The 18,431-nt window shown below is 42.9% G+C and overlaps 1 protein-coding gene across 1 annotated transcript in view; it reads left to right on the top strand.

Annotated features, from left to right (window-relative positions):
* The window catches only part of Calx (sodium/calcium exchanger 3), a 104,432-nt gene that overhangs the window by 43,885 nt on the left and 42,116 nt on the right, over nucleotides 1-18,431 (top strand). The window contains exon 5 of the mRNA XM_089590964.1: nucleotides 14,782-14,973. Coding sequence (XP_089447090.1) covers nucleotides 14,782-14,973 — 192 coding nt within the window. The remainder of the gene's footprint in view (nucleotides 1-14,781; nucleotides 14,974-18,431) is intronic.

Genomic DNA, 18,431 nt, shown 5'->3' with positions numbered 1-18,431 from the left:
CTCTCGGAAAACTTTGCCCAATATGGAAAAGCTCCGGCGTCTCTCACCCACTCCACAAACATAATGTTCGCGCGGGCGTGGCACCAGTCCATCCTCGACTCTGGAACGAATGTACACAAAGTCCGCTCGTCGAAACAGAAACGTCTAGACGCGTATTGTGCCTCGGTTCGGTGGTTGCCGAGACGTCGTGGGCGGCTGATTAGCCAACAAGCGCGCCGCCGTTTGTTTTCAATTACGACGCTAACTGCGCGTTTGTACCAACTCGGGTGAGCTTGCTTGCTGGGAGATAAAAGCAAGAAAAGCTGCGTGCTTGGAAATTTTAATATTAGGAGCAGCTCGGTCGATAGCTTGGTTTCCTAGGGAGGAAAAATAATTGATACCGTGGCCAGAGGCTGGCTTGGAAAGTTGGAAACTCGATCTGACGAGAGATTGGTAACCATATGAGGGTGGGGGGAGAAATAAGGGTGATTAGGGTCGCGCGATAAGTCACGGCGTTGGAGTGTTTCTGCTTTTTTTCGTCAGATTTATGCATCGTTCTTGTTAGTTCTTATTTTAAGGCATTGTCATCGTCGTTTGTACGAAAAAAATAAAACACAGTTTGATGCTTACTTTTTACAAATAGCCGAGAAACAACTTTGGAACTGGAGTGAAAAACTAAAATCGTGGGAGAGCTGACTTTTTACACTTTTCACCGGGACTGACAGCTCTTATCTAAAAATCTTTTTGGCTTTTACACCTGTGACTTGTTATCTCGTGAAATAATACGCGTCATCAATGAAATTCATGGTCATTGTTCGATCAGTGACTCTCCTACCCATCTAATGGTCGAAAAATCAAAGAAAAGCTTGGAAGTATGAAAATCTTAGACCTTTTCCAGCAACAGCTAACCCAAACTAAAGTCAGATAAGTCGTCGACCAATCGAGCTCATTCAAAAGAGAGGGAGGGCCCAGTTGATCGAGGAAACACAGCCAGCCCACCTTTACATTTCCCAAGGCTCTGCTTGATTTTGCAGCAGAAGACCTTCTCTCGAAGAGGGGAAGTCACCAGCTCGCGGAGCGTGGTGATTCACGAGAGTCACTTGCCTCATTAGCAGCCTTTCTTCACCCACTCTTGTACACACTAAGCGTAAACGAACAGATTTTTTTTTTCCGGATTCTCATCCCATCTTTCATTGTTCCGGCAAGAGTTCAGGGAGCAATTTCGACTTTTTCACATGACTGCCTTGCGTTAGCAGCATGCGGATATCTGCCTAAATGTTGGGGGTAAAGTAAATTGGATCTTCGCCCCTTTGAGAAAACGAAGGCAACAATAAGTCTCGGGAAGTCTGCCGAAAGGAGCGAGTGGTGCGGAAATGGTGGAGCCTCGGAAAATTTCTCGGTACAGGGGTATATCGATGAGCTCTGGGAAAACATTTTTCAAAGTCAACAAACCGAAGGGAAAGAAGGAAGAGACACAAGCCGATAAGGAGTTCACTACGTTGCTCGAAGCAGTAAAAGTTGGTTACTTTAGTACGAGGAACAAAAAAATATTCAGAGTGGAAATTTTTTTTGTCTGTTTTCTTGTGGGGGTGAAGTAACCGGCTGAACTGAGTAAAATACACTAAAACTCGGTTGCCGATAATTTAAGCATAAATATTTAACGTAGAGTATTGAAAAATGTCAAAATTTCGTCCAAGCAAATGACAATGCGTGGCAGACAAGCTTCAGCAACCAAACAAGTTCCCTTGGGAAAAAGGAGAAAAATTCAATTTACGATCGAGCGATAGAGTCTCACGTGTATAACTTGACTTGAACCTCTTTCCCCGTCTCCCACCTTCTTTTTCACCCATTGGAGACGGTCGAGCGATTTTCCCGTGATCCTTTGTAAGATCCACTCGCCTCTGCCCTAATAAACTACCTACATTTCGCAGACTAAGCATATCCTTCGTCTTCCGGTGCCATCCATCTTCGTGATAGTCGTCAGTTTGTCTCCTATGCGCGGAAACCTATTTTCAAGTACGTCCGGCAAGGGTTGGATCATTGGGGTACATTGTCCGCGTGATTTCCGTTTTTTTATCAACTCGATATTTCCCTAGTTAAATCTTTAATAATAATCTTACGTGACTGTACCGTCACGTACCTCAATTGTTACGTTTAGTAATAATTTTTTTTTCATCCTGAGTTATATTCAATATCAGCCCGAGAAAAATAAAACAGAGGGTGAGCACTGTTCTGTACACGTGTAATTTTTACCCCACTTCATCTTGTGTAGCAACAATGACTTATCAGCCACAAGAGGAGGTCAATTATCGGTCAACTGAGCCTTGCATATCAATTGCCTGCAGACCACAAGCTTGGTATTCTACCCACTCGAGTACGTGTACCTACGGGGGCAGACGCGTTGCATTGCTTTGGGTATGTATGTATCTACACGTACAAATTCGAATGAATCGTGTGTAAGTATGAGAATAATCTCAATCGAAACGGAGCTCTGATTTGGTCACTTGTATTTGCTCTCAGCTACCTTGAAAAAGTAGAAAAACAAATTTATTCTTCAACTAGAATGTGTTTCTAAGCGTGTTGTTGAGGATTTTGCTATCACCAATTTTAGTTATTTTTGAAATCAGCAATGGATACTGTCTCCTGAAAATTGATCGAAATATATATTTATTTTCACCATTTTAAAAAACATTATAAACAAACGTGCTTTATCAATTTTAAAAAAAAGTTTGACATAAACATCCTAAATTCTCAATCCAAAGGCTAAAATTGATTAACTTATCGGGACATCTCTTGCACATTGTCGGAGGACTCGGAAGGAAAAAAAAAATTAACTTGTTATTTTTCGCCCGGCCATTGCCAAGAGTGAAACCAATTATACAAGAGGAAGATTTCCACGGTACACGTATATACACACCCACACATGAGAAGGAAGAGCCAATCAAGATCATCTCTCAAACACACCACCGCAATCCTGGTCTTCCCCTGTTCCTTCTCGTACATGGTCAGATAAGTCGTTTTCTGGAAACGACTTCGGGAGACACTAACTACCTTTCTTCCGCCTGAGAATTTCGTTGTCCCTTCTTATCTGTACCTTCCGCTTTCCCGTGTCACGGCATCAAAGATGTCACTTAGCACCATCATTTTTTTTTTTTTTTTTTTTCTTCTTACCTTATAGTGCTTCATCCTATAGATACTCGCGTATGGGTACAAAAATGTGTTTGTAGGAAGAAGAGATTGTGTAACAAAAAGCAAGCCTCGATAAGGTTAGGTAGTATCTGCTGGGGAAGTAAACGAGTTTCACGAGTATACTACGGTTATAATCTTACGAGACGTGGACGGAGGAAAACGGAGACGTTTATCGGGAAAGTATTGACTTCATGGGTCGTCTCTGATGGAAAGCCTCTTGAAGTTGTTTATTGTGACTTATCCGCTGAGATAACGCGTCGTATGAAATTTTTTTCCACCCCTTTTTGAGTTGCAGAAACTGGCTCGTCAAATTGAAAATGGGCTCCTTTAAAATTACAAGCTCTTTAATGAACGTGAACTCGTAGTTGGTAGAGTAGAGGGAAAAAATAGTCTTGAATTTCTTGCTCAAATTAACTTTCACGCGCGCGTCATAAACACGATTAGGTGGCACACAAGCACCACCAATTTGCGGGAATGCGTATAGAGAAACCTACGGAAAACCTCAAGGAAGAAAAACTAAATTCTTTGGCGCAAAAAATCGGTACTCGGGGAGTGCGAGTAAGTATAACGTGGCAATTTTTTGTTCCCTGTCAAAAACAGTCGAGCCAACGACGGGAAATCCGTGCGCTGGACGCTTCCGCGATACACATCATCTCTGCTCCGTTAACTCCCGCTGGGAAGTAAAGTGGCAAAAAAAAAAAAAAAAAAAAAAAAAAACAAGTACCAGGACCTGGTGAATCGATACCCTTTGGGACACAGCGTGACACAAAGTGTGCCTATACACGTTGAGAGTCGAATACAGAGATGGGCGGGGAAAAAAGTTACGGAAAACGAGATGGTAGGGGAAACAAATGAATAAAAAAACGTACCAAAGGTAGAAATGAAAAAGAGGGGAAGAAAAAGTCAACAGTGATCGATGAAAAAAGCAGTATTGAGCGCTGATGGAAGGGGTTGATTGATGATTAAGCTCTTTCGTTGGAATAAAAAAAAAGCAACCCTATAGGTTGTACGTGTAGGTACCTGCTGGGTCAGGACGAATTCTCGTCGCAAGGATAAAACTATTGGCTATTATAACGGTAGTTGTAATACTGAGACACATGAAAAATTCCCAAAATGTTATCAGCCATTCGTTACCCATGAAACATGAAAGCTCTGGTCCAAAAAGTTGGTTTTCCCATCCAAAAAATTGAGGGAGCAGCGATAGTGCCGGAGAACAGTAGCGGTCCATCCAAACTCGCCGATCCCCAGGAGCCATTAATCTCCATCAGTGGCATCGTGGCGCAACAGAACGTAAAACACCACCCCCTGCTCTTCCGAAAATTACGACCTGCTCTTTTGACTCTGACTCCCTCGTTCCCACTTCCGTTCCCTCGTACACCAGCCACACTGGCACACGCACCATCACCCGGTAAAAGGTCAACTCTCACGATGACAGAACGGCGCTCGAGCATTTCTCTAATTGCACCTCCCGTGACGTGCTTATGCACCTATCGCTGCTCCTATTATGAATTACTTCGCTCACGCTCCTGTGTCAGCTGTAAACGGCTCCCAACAGCGTCCATATAATTAGTAGGTGAGCCCAATCAGTCGGTCGAGCTGATACTGTTCTGTGCTCTTGCGATTGAATGTAGCCGACGTTCCGTCTACATTATGCGGCGGAGCGATTTAACAAGTCGCAAAGTTTCAGAGCCAACTGCCGTGTAGAGTTTTTTTTATTCTGATTGTTCTGTTGGTGCAATCCCGCATGCGTGTGTCCTCGAATGCAAGCGTAGGTTGGAATATCCTCTAATTCGGCTTAATGAAACTCGGATGTGCTTCGGAAATGGAGTGTAAGGAAAACGAGGTGATCTTCGCCCTTGGCTCAGCCAAATTTTCCTCGGGGAATTGAATTTCCTCGCTGTGTACACGTGTGCAGCCAACTTCGTGGCTGCACTCGACACCGAAGGACGCTGCTTTTATTTTCCCCGTTCCGCATTCTGCTCCACTTTCACCGGAAGCGTGTTTAATCTTTGTTTTGGAGGACTTTGTCGCGGTGTCGGACTTTTTTCGTGGGATCTTTTCAAGGTTCTTTTTTTTTCTTTTCTTTTTTTACTTTCTTTTTTTTTTTTTTTCAATGAAAAATTAATCATCCGGGGTTTTGTGGGAGTTCTTTTTTTTCTAAAAGTATAAGCCAAGTAATTTTCTGGTGGGAATAAATGATTGAAATGACGAAATCGTGGTTTGACAAAGCACGTGTGCTGCTTTTAATTATTTTTACAAGAACCAACATTTTGGGGGTGATATAACTATTATCCTTTGACGTGAATCGATTACTCCAGCTAGCTCTTGGATCAAGAAATATTTTCAGCCCCTCGATTTTCTTCGACTCTCGATTACCATTTTTCCAACTCACCAGAGTTAACACTGCACTCGCATCGACTACCCGCATCAATCACTCAGAGGAGCAATTACTTGACTCTTGATTCCCAACCGAATGGTATATTATCGCACGCTCACTTGTACCAAGTATCGCGTTAATCTTCATGATTTTCAATAATCAAGCCACAAGGATGAGCCAACATTTATACGTACATGTACGGCCGATGGCGGTGCGATAGTGTGAGAAGGGGCGAGCGTGTAAGGGGGTCGGTTGCAGGGCTGTATACTACCATCGGTTATCGATTTCCGATGTATCCTAATCTCGAGTGAGAAAGTACATCTTTCCCATCGTAAATAACGAAAAGGAGCGTACAAAAAAAAACGAGCTGAAATATAGGGCAAGATTGTGTAGAAACAGCGTTGAAGGCGAAAAAAAGTTTAAGGTGCATTTCGAGAGAGGAAAAAAGGGGAGCCGGAAGAAATGACGCTAGGCAATCGCGAGGATGGACGGCGGACGTTTCCTCTAAGAGTCACGAGGAAAAGATGGTGCGACGAAAGTATCTGCAGGTTCGTGAAATGAGGCGGGTGGTGAAAATGGCCGAGAGAATTCCCTGCCTCTTGCATCTCATTCGCGCAAATGCTCGAGTTTGTAAGTATACGCGACTCGCACGTACACGGTGTCTCGACTTTCTCCGGTGTATTTGCGTTTTTTCATTATCCTCTAGCCGTTCTCTTGGAAGTATTTTCCGGTCGTTTGTACCAAAAGTGATTCCACGCGCGCTAAACCAGCCGGAATCTCCCTATTGCCAATTTGCTCCTGAAATTGTTTCACGCGTAAATATTTTTTTTTTTTTCTTTTTTTTTTGTATCGGCTAACCGTGCCAGCCATGAACTTCCTTCCTCTGCTCCTCTTCCGTTTTGTGGATGTGGTCATCAAGGAAGCTGTTTTTTTTTCCTTCCCTCTTCAAAGTCAGTTTAGGCCGGTATTAGGGTTTTTTTGCTTAGATCATCGATAAATCTCTCCCCCTCCCTTACCCTGGCCTGGACTCTGGAAATTTATCATTTTTCAGCAGCCATTGATCATCCAGCCCTAAAAAAACTCGCCCCCAATGCGTCTTTAAAGATATTTTATCCTATCGTGGATTTTAAAAAGTTATTCAGCGGTAAAGTAAAAATCATCACTTTCAGTGGACGCGTAAATAATTTTCAAATTTAATCTCGATAAGTCAAAACGTTACTTTCACTGTCATTAAAATAACCATTTGTGGGGGATAAGAGTGGACGAGCTCTAAATCACCAAAAACGCCTTTAGAACCGAATATCCTTTAAGGAGTCAGTCAAACACGCACACACGTGTACTATTTGAACTAGCAGTCAAGAGGCAAATGAGAAGAACATGAAGAGCACAGCGCCTACGTCGTAAATAGATTACTGCGCGATTAGTCTCTTCCTCGTTCTCCCGAACCTAATTAAAGTTCACACGGCCCCGGGGAGTTTTCCACTCTGGTCCTCAACTTTTTTCCTCCTCTCCCTCATCATCTCGTTTTTTCGCGCAACTCCTTTTTTTTTATACCTGTATAGAGCGGTGGCTCGGGCGCGCATGTAAAACGAGATAAAAGTCGAAAGTTTTACCGTTTTAGCGATTCGCGCACTTTTACGGGACAATCGAGTCTGCATGTGTTTAAGGGGTCCCCCATTTTTTTCCATTTTGTCAGTTACGTGTACGCGTTAGGGGGGCGCAGTTTGAAACCCAAGCAAGAGTTTTCTCAAAGTTTCGAAGCAAAAATTTACTGTCATTTTATCGTTACGTCTGACCATAACGAGTCTGTACTACTGCGACCCATCTGCCTGCTCGGCCTTTCCGTTCCATGTCCTTCTGCGACGCCTGGGAATACATTCTCTCGATAATTTGTCAAAATATACTTGATTGTTATTTTTTACTATTCGTATTCGAGGTTGGGAAATGATTCATCTGTTCTGCTTTCAAGTGGAGGCAAAAGGAAACAAATGGCCGCGGCAGCTGCTGATCAAATGACTTTCTGATCGCGTGATGTTAAATTATATTTTTAAATTTTTAGTTGCACGCATCGGGGTGGATATTCGTATTTGAAAATACAAATATCACCTTTCAACGTCCTGTTTCCTGAGTGACGAATACAAAGAAATATTGCAAAGGATTTTATATTTCAGATTGATCTGGATTTTAATGACTTTATAAATACCATGTATCTCAGCCACCTCTAATATTTATCATCGTATTCGACCTATTTATGAAGCGTTTTAATTGAAATGCACACGACATATCGAAACAGTGTAACCTAATCCTAATATTACTCCCACGCGGCCTATACTCATGTTACTCATGTTAAATGTACATACGAAACCACACCTTAACAGTATTGGTATTAATATGACTCTTGCATATTTTTTTGCAGCTCTTCTAAACCTCAACAACCCCCGTATTAAAGAAAAACTCAAGAACCTTACGTCTATGGGCATCCCTCACAACTGGAGGATCGCGCGTCAAAGAAATTACATCGCGTACGGTCGATCGATATTCCCCGAAGAGTAGGCACTAGTATGTACGGAAGCCCCGAGCGAGCGTTTACCTTTGCCTTTCTCTCTACGCATATTCCGATTTTACTTTCCGAGCTTGCTCCCCAATTTATGTCCCAGCAGCGAGCATTTTTCGTATTTTATATTTCTGCCCTTCGAAATCTCATAGATGGAAAAATCGAAGGAGAAAAATCTCGTAGTCAGTCTTGGTTAGACTGTTGAAATGGGGAAACATTACATGATGTGCCATACGTACATGAATTCTGATTTTGATTTACTACTGAAAAGTCATTTAAGTCTTAACAACCAGTTGGACTATCTAAATTTTTTTACTCTGTATTTGATCCCATGGTTAAATAATCTCTTGAGATATCACCAATGGATCATAGCATAAGATGCTTTTAGCATTGGATTGAACGCTGTAGTTGCAATTTAATGTAAAAATTACCAAGTGAGAGCTGGGCTCCGAGTGAAATTTTTCATCACCGAAAAATAGTCATGAAACATGGAGGCATTGTACACCCAGTTGCTGTGAATAATTGCAAGCTCTCATTTTCGAGCTGTCTCTGATACTGTTCGCATCGTATCACTGTAGCAGCCGCGAGCACGCTGGGCCGACGTTTGCCCATATAAAATTCAGAACACCTCGAAACTCTCCCTCAAAGTTTATTCTCATGGAGTATGTACCGCGAAAAGATGTCTCGCGAAATTCGACTGGACGAGCGAGGAAAGGAAATAGGAGAAAAATGTAGCGTAACATGCTGAGACTACTGTCAGATACACTGAACGACGCGAAGACGTGCCAAAGTCTGTATATGGGTGAGAGCATTGTACATGTGACTGACGTTGATTTCAGGACGTGCGATCGACAGAATGTCGTCGTGCTCATCGGGTTATCGGATATATTTTTCGAGACTGTTGGATATGCGTTACTCTAAGAATCGAAAAATTGTTACGTGCTGATCGTAATTGATTCTACTGTGAGGAAAAGAAAGGCCGTAACAAATTACGAATCATACGTAGTTTATGAGTGACGTGAATCTTAATTTTTCTATGCTATTAACTAATGCTTTGAAAATCATCCTGCCGCTTCTATTGGTGGTCTAAGGCTTTTCCATTTTACTATTCTCGCTGAGTCAATGTATTAATCTCGAGGGTAATTGATCCAGGGATATTAGGGTGTGGGGGCCACTACAAGGGCACTGATGAATAAAGTATTCATTTCATATCGTTCAAGTTGTTGATTAATGTACCAAGTTCGAGCACCGCTTTAATCGCCAAAAAATACTCGAGAGTTCAGCAAATGCTCAGCAAACCAGCTTCCGGTTATCGTGTTGGCATAGAGTTAATCGTGACTTGGCACCGCTTCGCACAGCAATCCAAGCGTGCCAGCGAAAACAATGACGAACCAGCGCTGCAAGTTGATCTTGACATTTCAACAAGCTTTCGCTACTCCCTGATGTAACTAGTGTTCAAACAATTAACAACATCGTATATGGCTCTGTGAGTCAAGAAACGTCATTTTCTGGCTATCAAACTGACGAGAAATTGCTCCTTTCCTTTCGACGATGTACTACTGGGCTCAAACTTTTTATCGTCATAAAACACACCAAAGTGTCGGCAAATCAACGCGAGCGCTTCGCGAAACATCGATAAAAAATAAATCCAACAAATTTAAATCCCTGCTACGTACTTCCTCTCAGCCGAAACGAGTAACAAACGTCAGGACGACGTTGAAAAGGCCACTATTTATGGGTGAAAAAAAAAAAAAAAGAAAAAAAGTCACACTCGGTTGGTACGAAAAACGCGGGGGGTTGGTGGACATTTTTATTAAAATTTGGCACGTTCGTAGTTTCCATTCCGCACAGCTATAAGCCAATTCGCTGCAGTGAAAATTACGCCACGGCGAAACTTTGCACATTTCCGCCCGAAAGAGGATTCGACTTGATTGTTATCAATGATGTAAATCTAAAAATTTCCCTCCCAAAAAAAAGGAACAAGTGGCTGTGAACTCGTAAAACAAAAGTAAAACGACAAATTAATTGAAACCGAGCTAGACAATAATCCTTGCCAAAAGAACCTTCCTCGCAACCGAGCACCGGCGCATCGTATTTCTTCCCTTATGCACTCCACCGTACCCACACACCCGTGAAAGAAATTTCTCGCTATTCGAGTGGATGCTGCGTGAGCTTGGTAAAAGGAGCTTGCGTCCGCAAGTTATCGATTCTCCGCTAAAAGGTTTCTTCCCTTCCTTTGCACGTGTGCTCGCGAAGCTATACGTACCCACGATCAACTGCTTCACTGGTTTTCCCCCCTGTACACATCCGAAAATCTCGTCCACGGCTCTAATTTTCCCTCGCACGCTCTGTCTCTGTCTCGAGTTTTTGCTCGTGTTTTGTCCCACACTGGGTGCTCTTTCACCACCGAGTTGAAATCTAGTTCTGCTTCTACGACTGGACAGCGTATACGGGTACTGCTTTGAAATTTCATTTCCATCGATACTTTTAAAGGTAACCAAGTATAATTATAATGCATTATAGGCATTTTTTTAAAAAAGTTTTTCATCGTGGAAGTACAAATAACAATGAATACTCTTGCTACCATCCGCGATGTATGAAAAAGTGAAACATGCTATTTCTTGCCTATTCAACAATAAAAAAAAAAAAAAAAATCAAGCAAAGTAGAGCGCACGAAGAATTCGAGCAGAAACGTTTGACTGCTCCGATAGGAGGCTTGCATGAAAAGTATCGATACTACGTAGGGAATAAACAAAAAGTAACTTTTCTTTTTTTTTTTTCTACAACTCCCCGAGTTAACGTTTACGCGCAGCTAGTAAATTTTTCCGCTCAGTCACACTTGTTTATTTCACATATTTCACCCCAAAGATTCTCGAGCCGAGCTTTTTACTCGGATCGGGTCACATCAGCTGATCGTTTCCCGTACCTATCGCGTGGCCCCTGACGAGAGACGCCAAGAGCTCCTCCCTTTCTCCCCCCTCGCTATTCATTGCCAAGACGCTACCTTGGCTCTATTTTATGACGAATCATATTTTCCCCTTCCGCTGGAGGGGCGCTTGGAGGGCTTCGGTATCTTCGTGTAAGCTGGATATTATTATTATTATTATTATTATTATGTACACGCGTGTCAAGATTAAGGCTGATGCTTTAATGATTTTGTGTCGTGTTGGTCGAAGGTAAAGGTTCGTTCGAGCATGCCTCGATGAGCTTACATTAAAAATCTAAATTCAACTCGCTTCGGGTATCCAATTTTCATTTTCATTTTTTTTTTTTTTATGCGTATGGAACACGTGGCTATAAATTCGTGATACTCGAAAAACACCACCCGAGGAACCAGTTAGCTGATTAAAAGTTTTGAGGTACAATTTGCTCTGACGGAGAAAATATGTATCTTTGACAAGAAAGTCTTCAACATTGAAAACACGATTTCTTAAACGTAACTGGAAAATCGTTCTTATTTTTTTTTTCTCAAACCAACACGACGCATTCCACTGCAAAAACAAACCGAAGTAAAGTGATTTTCAACCCTCTGTCAGCGAGTAAAAATATATATAGGTATCATCGACCGAACTCGTAACTTATTCAACGGAGCAGACCACCCACCGGCAGCACTAGCCATTCGGACTTTAATATCACAGCACACGCACCAAAACCACACGTATGTGTACGATGCCCCTCGATCTTGCACTCTCCGGATTCTCTTGACTATTCATCGGGCACTAACTACACCCTCCCTCAACAAAACAAGCACCCAAGTTGGGGGCCAGCGTGTAATAACAGTAAAAAAAAAGCTCCATGTGCCCCTCTACTGGGATGACGATCGCGAAGCCCGACAGAGAGCCCTTGGATCTGGCTTTTCCTCCTCCCCTTCCCTCTCTTCCGCTCGCTATTATAAATAATGCAAAAAGAAGCCTACCTCCGGAGGAATTCACGACCCTTTAGTGGTTTTTGGCCCCAGAGCGCGTGTTTTCGCCTCAAAATTTAACACCGCTGCACTCAGTCGAAACTGATTAAATTACAACTACACGTTCGAACATACCGATGCGCGATGGAGGGGATTCTCGTTCGATGCACTAACAAAGGATTAAAACTAGCTTCAAGTTTGGGATTGGCATTTTTAGAAATCTACAACCCTATCTTCACTTGGTCTCTGGCTCTCTCTAAGCTTTGGTTTTTAATTACGGCTCGTTGTACAGCTGGAACGAGAATATGAATTATAAATTAAATTACCGTTGATCTTAATCCATGCATTTTCACTTTCTATCGTAATATCGATTTTAATTATGTACATGCAATAAGTAAATGCATCGTACAAAGCTTTTATCTCCCCAAATGATTGTTTAAACCTTTACTTTAAAACAAACACGTAATCAACTCTCACCTCGTTGACCACCTCCTTCGTATCATGTTGGACCGTCGCTCGAGTTTCCATGTTGGCTCCATGCTTCCACGTTTCGAGAGATCAAACAATTTTAACAGGTGTATGTAAAATGTAAATTGCCCTGCGAGTCATCGCACGATACGTACGTGCTCCACTTTTCCATTAGCGCTGGAAACAGAACGGTATACAGTAACCGATCATCAGCCCACCAAGTGAGCAACAAAAGCAATCGACGAAAAAGCTCCGCGCAAAAGCGAACTCCGCCATTTGTTGGCAGCTGTGATGATTCCAGCAGCCGGTATCTCTACGTCTGGTTACACGTGAATTTCGATAATAGCGCGGATCAGCGCTAGAGAGGAGAAGTGACCGCAGAAAACGAGGGACGGAGGAAAGTAGAGTAATCGGTGCGAGGGAACGAGCTAGTCATTAGCGCGTACGCGCGCAGCGGAACTGAAACCTAATACAGCCGAGAGGACGCGGTGGTAGCCTGCAAACGAGTAGACTCGCGCCATCCCGTAGGGCGTTAATAGAGCTAGAGCCACTGTCACTCCCGCTACTCGCAATCAGTGCTGGTGTCAGAAGCGACGACTCGTAGTTGGTTTACTCCACCGGATCTGTAAATGTATTGTGTTTGCGTGCAAAGTTACAGAGAGAAGAGACTTTCGGGGCGAGTTTGGACTTCAATGTGGAGGAGGTTGTTCTGTATCGATTGAGACTTGGTTGGGCTGTTTTTTTTTCCCCCGCAACGAAGGTTGAAATTTACGGTTCACAGGCCGTGCAAAGTGGTGTTTGAATGTGAGGCCACAGTTTGCGAATTAAAAAACACCTTCGCCTGCTCTAGAAACGAGTAGGCCACTTTGAAACTTGTAAATTAGGTTCTGGGGTGTAATTTTGTATTTTTCTTTTTTTCTTTCTCTCTTTTTCGTCGGCTCGATGTAGCGACTGCTTTAACGAGTTCTTACGAGTACTTTTCGATAAATTTGTTTTACTTTCCACCGTTTGACGCCTCGTTTGGGCTGAAAATGGGAGGAGAAATATTATTTAGTTCATCCACCCCCCAAAACACGCTTCACAAGTTTCTCGATTTAAATATTTAACAAAATACTCACTTTTACATACTCCATGAGCAACAACATGAATAACTAGTTTAATAACGTACCGGAGAATTATTTTCACTACTTCATATTGTCTTTGTTTCCGTGCCCTGCTTTCGATAGCGTCAGTGGGACTCGGAGGCTTTATAATAAAATCATGGATTCCCTCTAACGATTTCCTTGTCCAAAAAAATAAAAGCCAATTTTTCATTCCGTAAGTATACCCGTGAGCTTGACAGTACATACACATGTATTCTAGCTTGACAACGCCAAATGCTTCAAGTAGTACATATTTATTTTACGAATTTTCATATTTGCCAAAGTATCCGTTAAACGTAGAAACTAATACACCACCAAAACATAAATTTATCCGTACAATAAGTAATCGAAGTAACAAAGCAAAAATTTGGAGTGTAAAAATAAAAAAAAAGTAACCTTAGAGCTTGTGCTACCAAGACTTGCGCACGCTAGAATAAAAAAAAAAAAAAAAAAAAAAAAAAAATTGTCCGATCAAGTAGTACGAGTCGGCGCACGGTCAGACATCCACTAAATTCCGCTCCGATCCGTCGTATCATTCATGCGATATTACAATCGATGGCGTGGACGGGCGTGAATTTTCCTCCCTTCCTCTCGCGCTTTACGGTGATGACGAGGACATCGGTTGGATGGTCGTGTTGTACACTTTGGGCACTATTACGAGCTGACTCGGGTCACGTTTTCGATTAATCGTCCAGCCATCCCCTTTCCGTCCGTGTACTTTTGCAATATAACCTCCCTATCCCCCATCTACACCCATTAGTAGCTGTTGGTTGGTACACTTGGAGAGTTTTTCTTGACGGTCAATCTTTCCCTTCGCGTTCCACAATACAAGTTTGAACATGTCCGACGGTCAAATTGTTTCGAAATTTCACTTCGCAACCTATTTGGGAACATTTTAGTTGTACAAAGATCGATTTGATTAAATTTTCGTCGGTCAAGTTCTTCATCAATCGGTCCCTTACGATCAGAGACGTCCATCAGTACTCAACACTCGTTACAAGGACAAAACGAACTTGTTCGTGAACGCGAGAAAAAACAAACCAACCCCTTGTAAATATATACATACACCTGACCGTGTGCCAATGATCGAATAAAAAAGGAAGAAAGAAGACTATACTTTTGAAAAAATTGGATATAATAACGGAGATGTAAAAAAATTTGCTTTCAGCCGAGGCAGGACTGGCAGCGGCAGCGGAGATGAAGGCACCGGAGGAGCGGACCGAAGAGGAAAAAATGGCACTGCTGGGCAGGCCGAGGCTCGGTGACATTGCCCGCGCTCAGATCAGGATCAAGGAGTCCAAGGAGTTCAAGAATACCGTGGACAAGCTCGTGCAGAGAGCCAACGCGTCGCTCATACTGGGTGAGTTGTAACATTTTTTTTTTACTTTGGACTTTTAATTAGTTCAATAACTGATAAACAATCAAAGCTTGGTGGAGAGAAATAATTATTTTTGTCGGTCGGTTATATGTATTTACTGAAAACCAAAGTGTGCTCGTCTAGTAAATAGTTGTAGCTATGAGAGCTCGTAATTACGAGGCAGGTTAATCACCGGCTCGACTTCTCGTGTAAACGAAGCGGCATTCAAAATTTACATCGCAATTGTTGTTTCATTAAGGGACAATTTGCGAGGAAAGCTCGTGCGGGCGTGTACGTTAAATGCTGGGTGCATACTGTTTGAATAAAATAAACTGGGGGAACGCGTTTATTTTTAAAGTTTTATTGACTGAAAGCACCAAACATGAGGACACGCCACGTTGCCCCTCCTCTTCGTATATTAAAAAAGTTCCATCGGAGGGACGTAAACAATTTTTATACATCCATGGGTTCTCCAGCATCTTTATTACGTAATAAAAGCCTTCCCCCACGCGTTACAGGGTAGGGAGAAGGTAAAATCGAGTGCGTGATGCCGTAGAAAAATGTAGCTCCAAGTGTAAGATATTGCTTTTGGGAGTAATTTAATCTTACCGGTGTTAGTGGACATTCTTCAATGGAGCGTATGTATAATTTATCGATGATTCGTCTCTTACACAGATGGATGGGGATGATATTTTCGACTCAAGTCATTGCAATATATATGAAACAAGTGTGTGTCTCCCATAAGTTCTTTTTCACGGAAACTCGATTTTTTTTCGAAAGAGAGAGATGAGCTTCTCGATAACTACTCCTTTTATCTTCGGCCTATTTTTAGGGCAGAACCGGTGAATCCCGAGTTGCCAGAGCTAAATTGCCAGAAGGAGAAAAAAAACGAACCGGATGATTCGAGTCAGAGACAAGTGAAAATGTTCTCGCGCGAAGGGTTAAAATGAACGTGTCCCGGATCAATTGCGTTGCCGTGGGAAAAAAAGCCCATCACAGCGGGTCGCTCAAAAGCTGCTGGGGGGCTCGGGACTGATGAAGAGGAATTACGGCCCATCGGGTAGTGAAGACGATCGATTTCGATTCCCGCCATTAGCTCGCCTTTTAAACTTTTTTTTTTCCCCTCCTCCCACGACGGGTGCTTAAAAGCATCGTCAAACACGACTGCACTTTCGCTACTACGTACGGATTTTCCAATGGCTGATGTACCACTCTACGTTTTCTTCTTCGCTCGCCGGTACTAAGAGGATTTGCGAACTCGCTCCGTTTCGGGATTTCGTTTCTAATCGATAATATGTGATTTAAAGGGACCGACTCTGGTGGATGATTATTTATCAGCTCGTCCGCCGCGGAGGGGATTACAAATGTAACTGCGACCAGTGCCACGAAAATCTGTTACAACCACCGGCGATGAATTAGATGATGTATATATACGATGAGCGCGCGGTGGCTCGGTCGGCTAGGTCGGGGATTGGCACGCGGGAGACCGTGGTTCAATTCCCGGCCAAGTGCGACTTTTTCGGGCAAGTACCTCTGTGTCTTTCACATGTGCTTTTTCACCACGCAATGCTCCTCGAGGAGGGTTTAGGCGACCTTCTCGTAGCATAATTGCCTAATTTCCCCCTACCCCCCTCCCAGTAATGGGGGGCCTCCCATCCCTCTTCCCTTCCTTCTCCAAAGTGCTAAGTGCCCATAGTAGTGCCCTTATTAAAAAGGAGCCGGACGTAGAGCACTATAATATAAAAAAAAAAAAAAAAAAATGTATATATACGCTCTCGCTACGAGTATCGTGGGCATTTCATTACAGCAATGAGTACTCCGTGTAAGGGTGGGGGTATATTGAAAAACTAATTCCCATCGATATCTATGATTTGCGAGATTGTATGTTTCGAGATTGGGGAGATGGAGATATACGGACGGTCGATAGACGCGAGTTTCAGTTATGCAAAACGCAGCGATGTATCAAACGCGCCATACATACCGAATACGCGTTCGTCTTTGCTATATCAAAACTGGCATGGCGTCGCTTCGACATTGCCGTTGCTCCTTTGACGTCGAAACTTTGATGTGTACGCGTATATGATACGAGGAATTTCCTCGATTCGTCAGTGAGATACTAACTGTTTCATTCCCTTTTCTCTACTCCGAGAGGTAAAAAAAAAAAATCCACGCATTTACAAAATAAGAATCATTAATGTCGATGTAAGCTCTCGCTCGAATATTACGATTGCAAGCTCATGAAATACTTTCCGCTCAAAACTTGGTAAAAATTGGCTCGACTTTGCTGATCAAATAATCATCGCTCATGAATAAATCATTGTTACTTTAGTACTTTATGAAAAATATCAATTTCATTGCAGTTCACTTATACAGCTCTAAACTTACTATTTTACCTCAAATTGTGTAAATTCCTTGAATCTTTACAAATAGAGGTACTAATTGGAATTATATAATAATGATAAATTAAAACGATACCCATAAAAAAGTACTAATGGCAGTTAACGTGCCTCTAAAGGGAACGTTTTTTCCCTTTGGCAGTTAAAAGTAAACACGAGAGTCAACGCACGTACGAGAGATAATAAGGTCAACGGCCTCTGAACGAGTCAGGAAAGTCTCTGACGTGATTTCTTACGTACCAGAGGCCCGATGCCAAGCGATGCCGGGCACGTCGTCCTTTCCTCGTAATTACCCCCAGCTACTATCGAAAGTTACGGACGCGTCGTTGTTGTTTTTTCTTTTTATTTCTTTTTCATTAAGCTATGACTTTGATGCATAATTTTCACCTCCGTTTTCCCCCTTGATTTGCAAAATAAATTGCACAAGTGAATTCTCAAGCGCGTACAAAACAAACGAACCAAAAAGCAGCTAAAGTTGGAGTGCCGAGGAAAAAAAAAGGGGGGGTAGAGGAATAGAGGGATCACGAAGAGGCCCTCCGTCCCTCCTTTTTTTCGTCTTCCACGGAAGAGAAGCTTCATCCTGAATTCGAAAGCGCTCGCGCAAGATTCGGCCGTACGTGTACACCACGAAGCCCAGCCTCCATCAAAGAGGAAGCCAGCTGATAAATCCCATCACCGGGAAGGAAAAAAAACACCCCCTCCCCCCTAGGACGGATATTCGCGAAAGATCCCCCCACCGACGCGTCCTGAATACCCGAGCGAGCGGGAGAGGAGGCTAATGCGCGCGATTTGTATTCGCGCGAGCGCGCCACTCGAGAATTCGGGGTTCTTTCGCGAGCCCCTCCTCGCGATCGGAATACCTGAGTTGGGCGAGACGCGCCCTTGAAATTAAATACCTCGACGCGCTGGCAGAGGACAAAGTCAGTTTTCAATTCGTCGCGGCACGCTCGAGCCGGAGGGACGCCCTTCGAACTGCTGCTTGGATTTCCTTCTTATGCTTGCTGTACGGCATTTTTTTAAGGTAGTTTACACGCGGGACGAACAGAACCTTTGTTTTTCGATACT

The sequence above is a fragment of the Copidosoma floridanum genome, unplaced genomic scaffold (genome assembly GCF_036245765.1).
Source record: "Copidosoma floridanum isolate Cflo_tuat_1 unplaced genomic scaffold, Cflo_Japanese_pri ptg000013l, whole genome shotgun sequence".
Lineage (NCBI taxonomy): Eukaryota > Metazoa > Arthropoda > Insecta > Hymenoptera > Encyrtidae > Copidosoma > Copidosoma floridanum.
The sequence above is the reverse complement of the archived record's forward strand: the minus strand, read 5'-3'. Positions and strand labels throughout refer to the sequence as shown.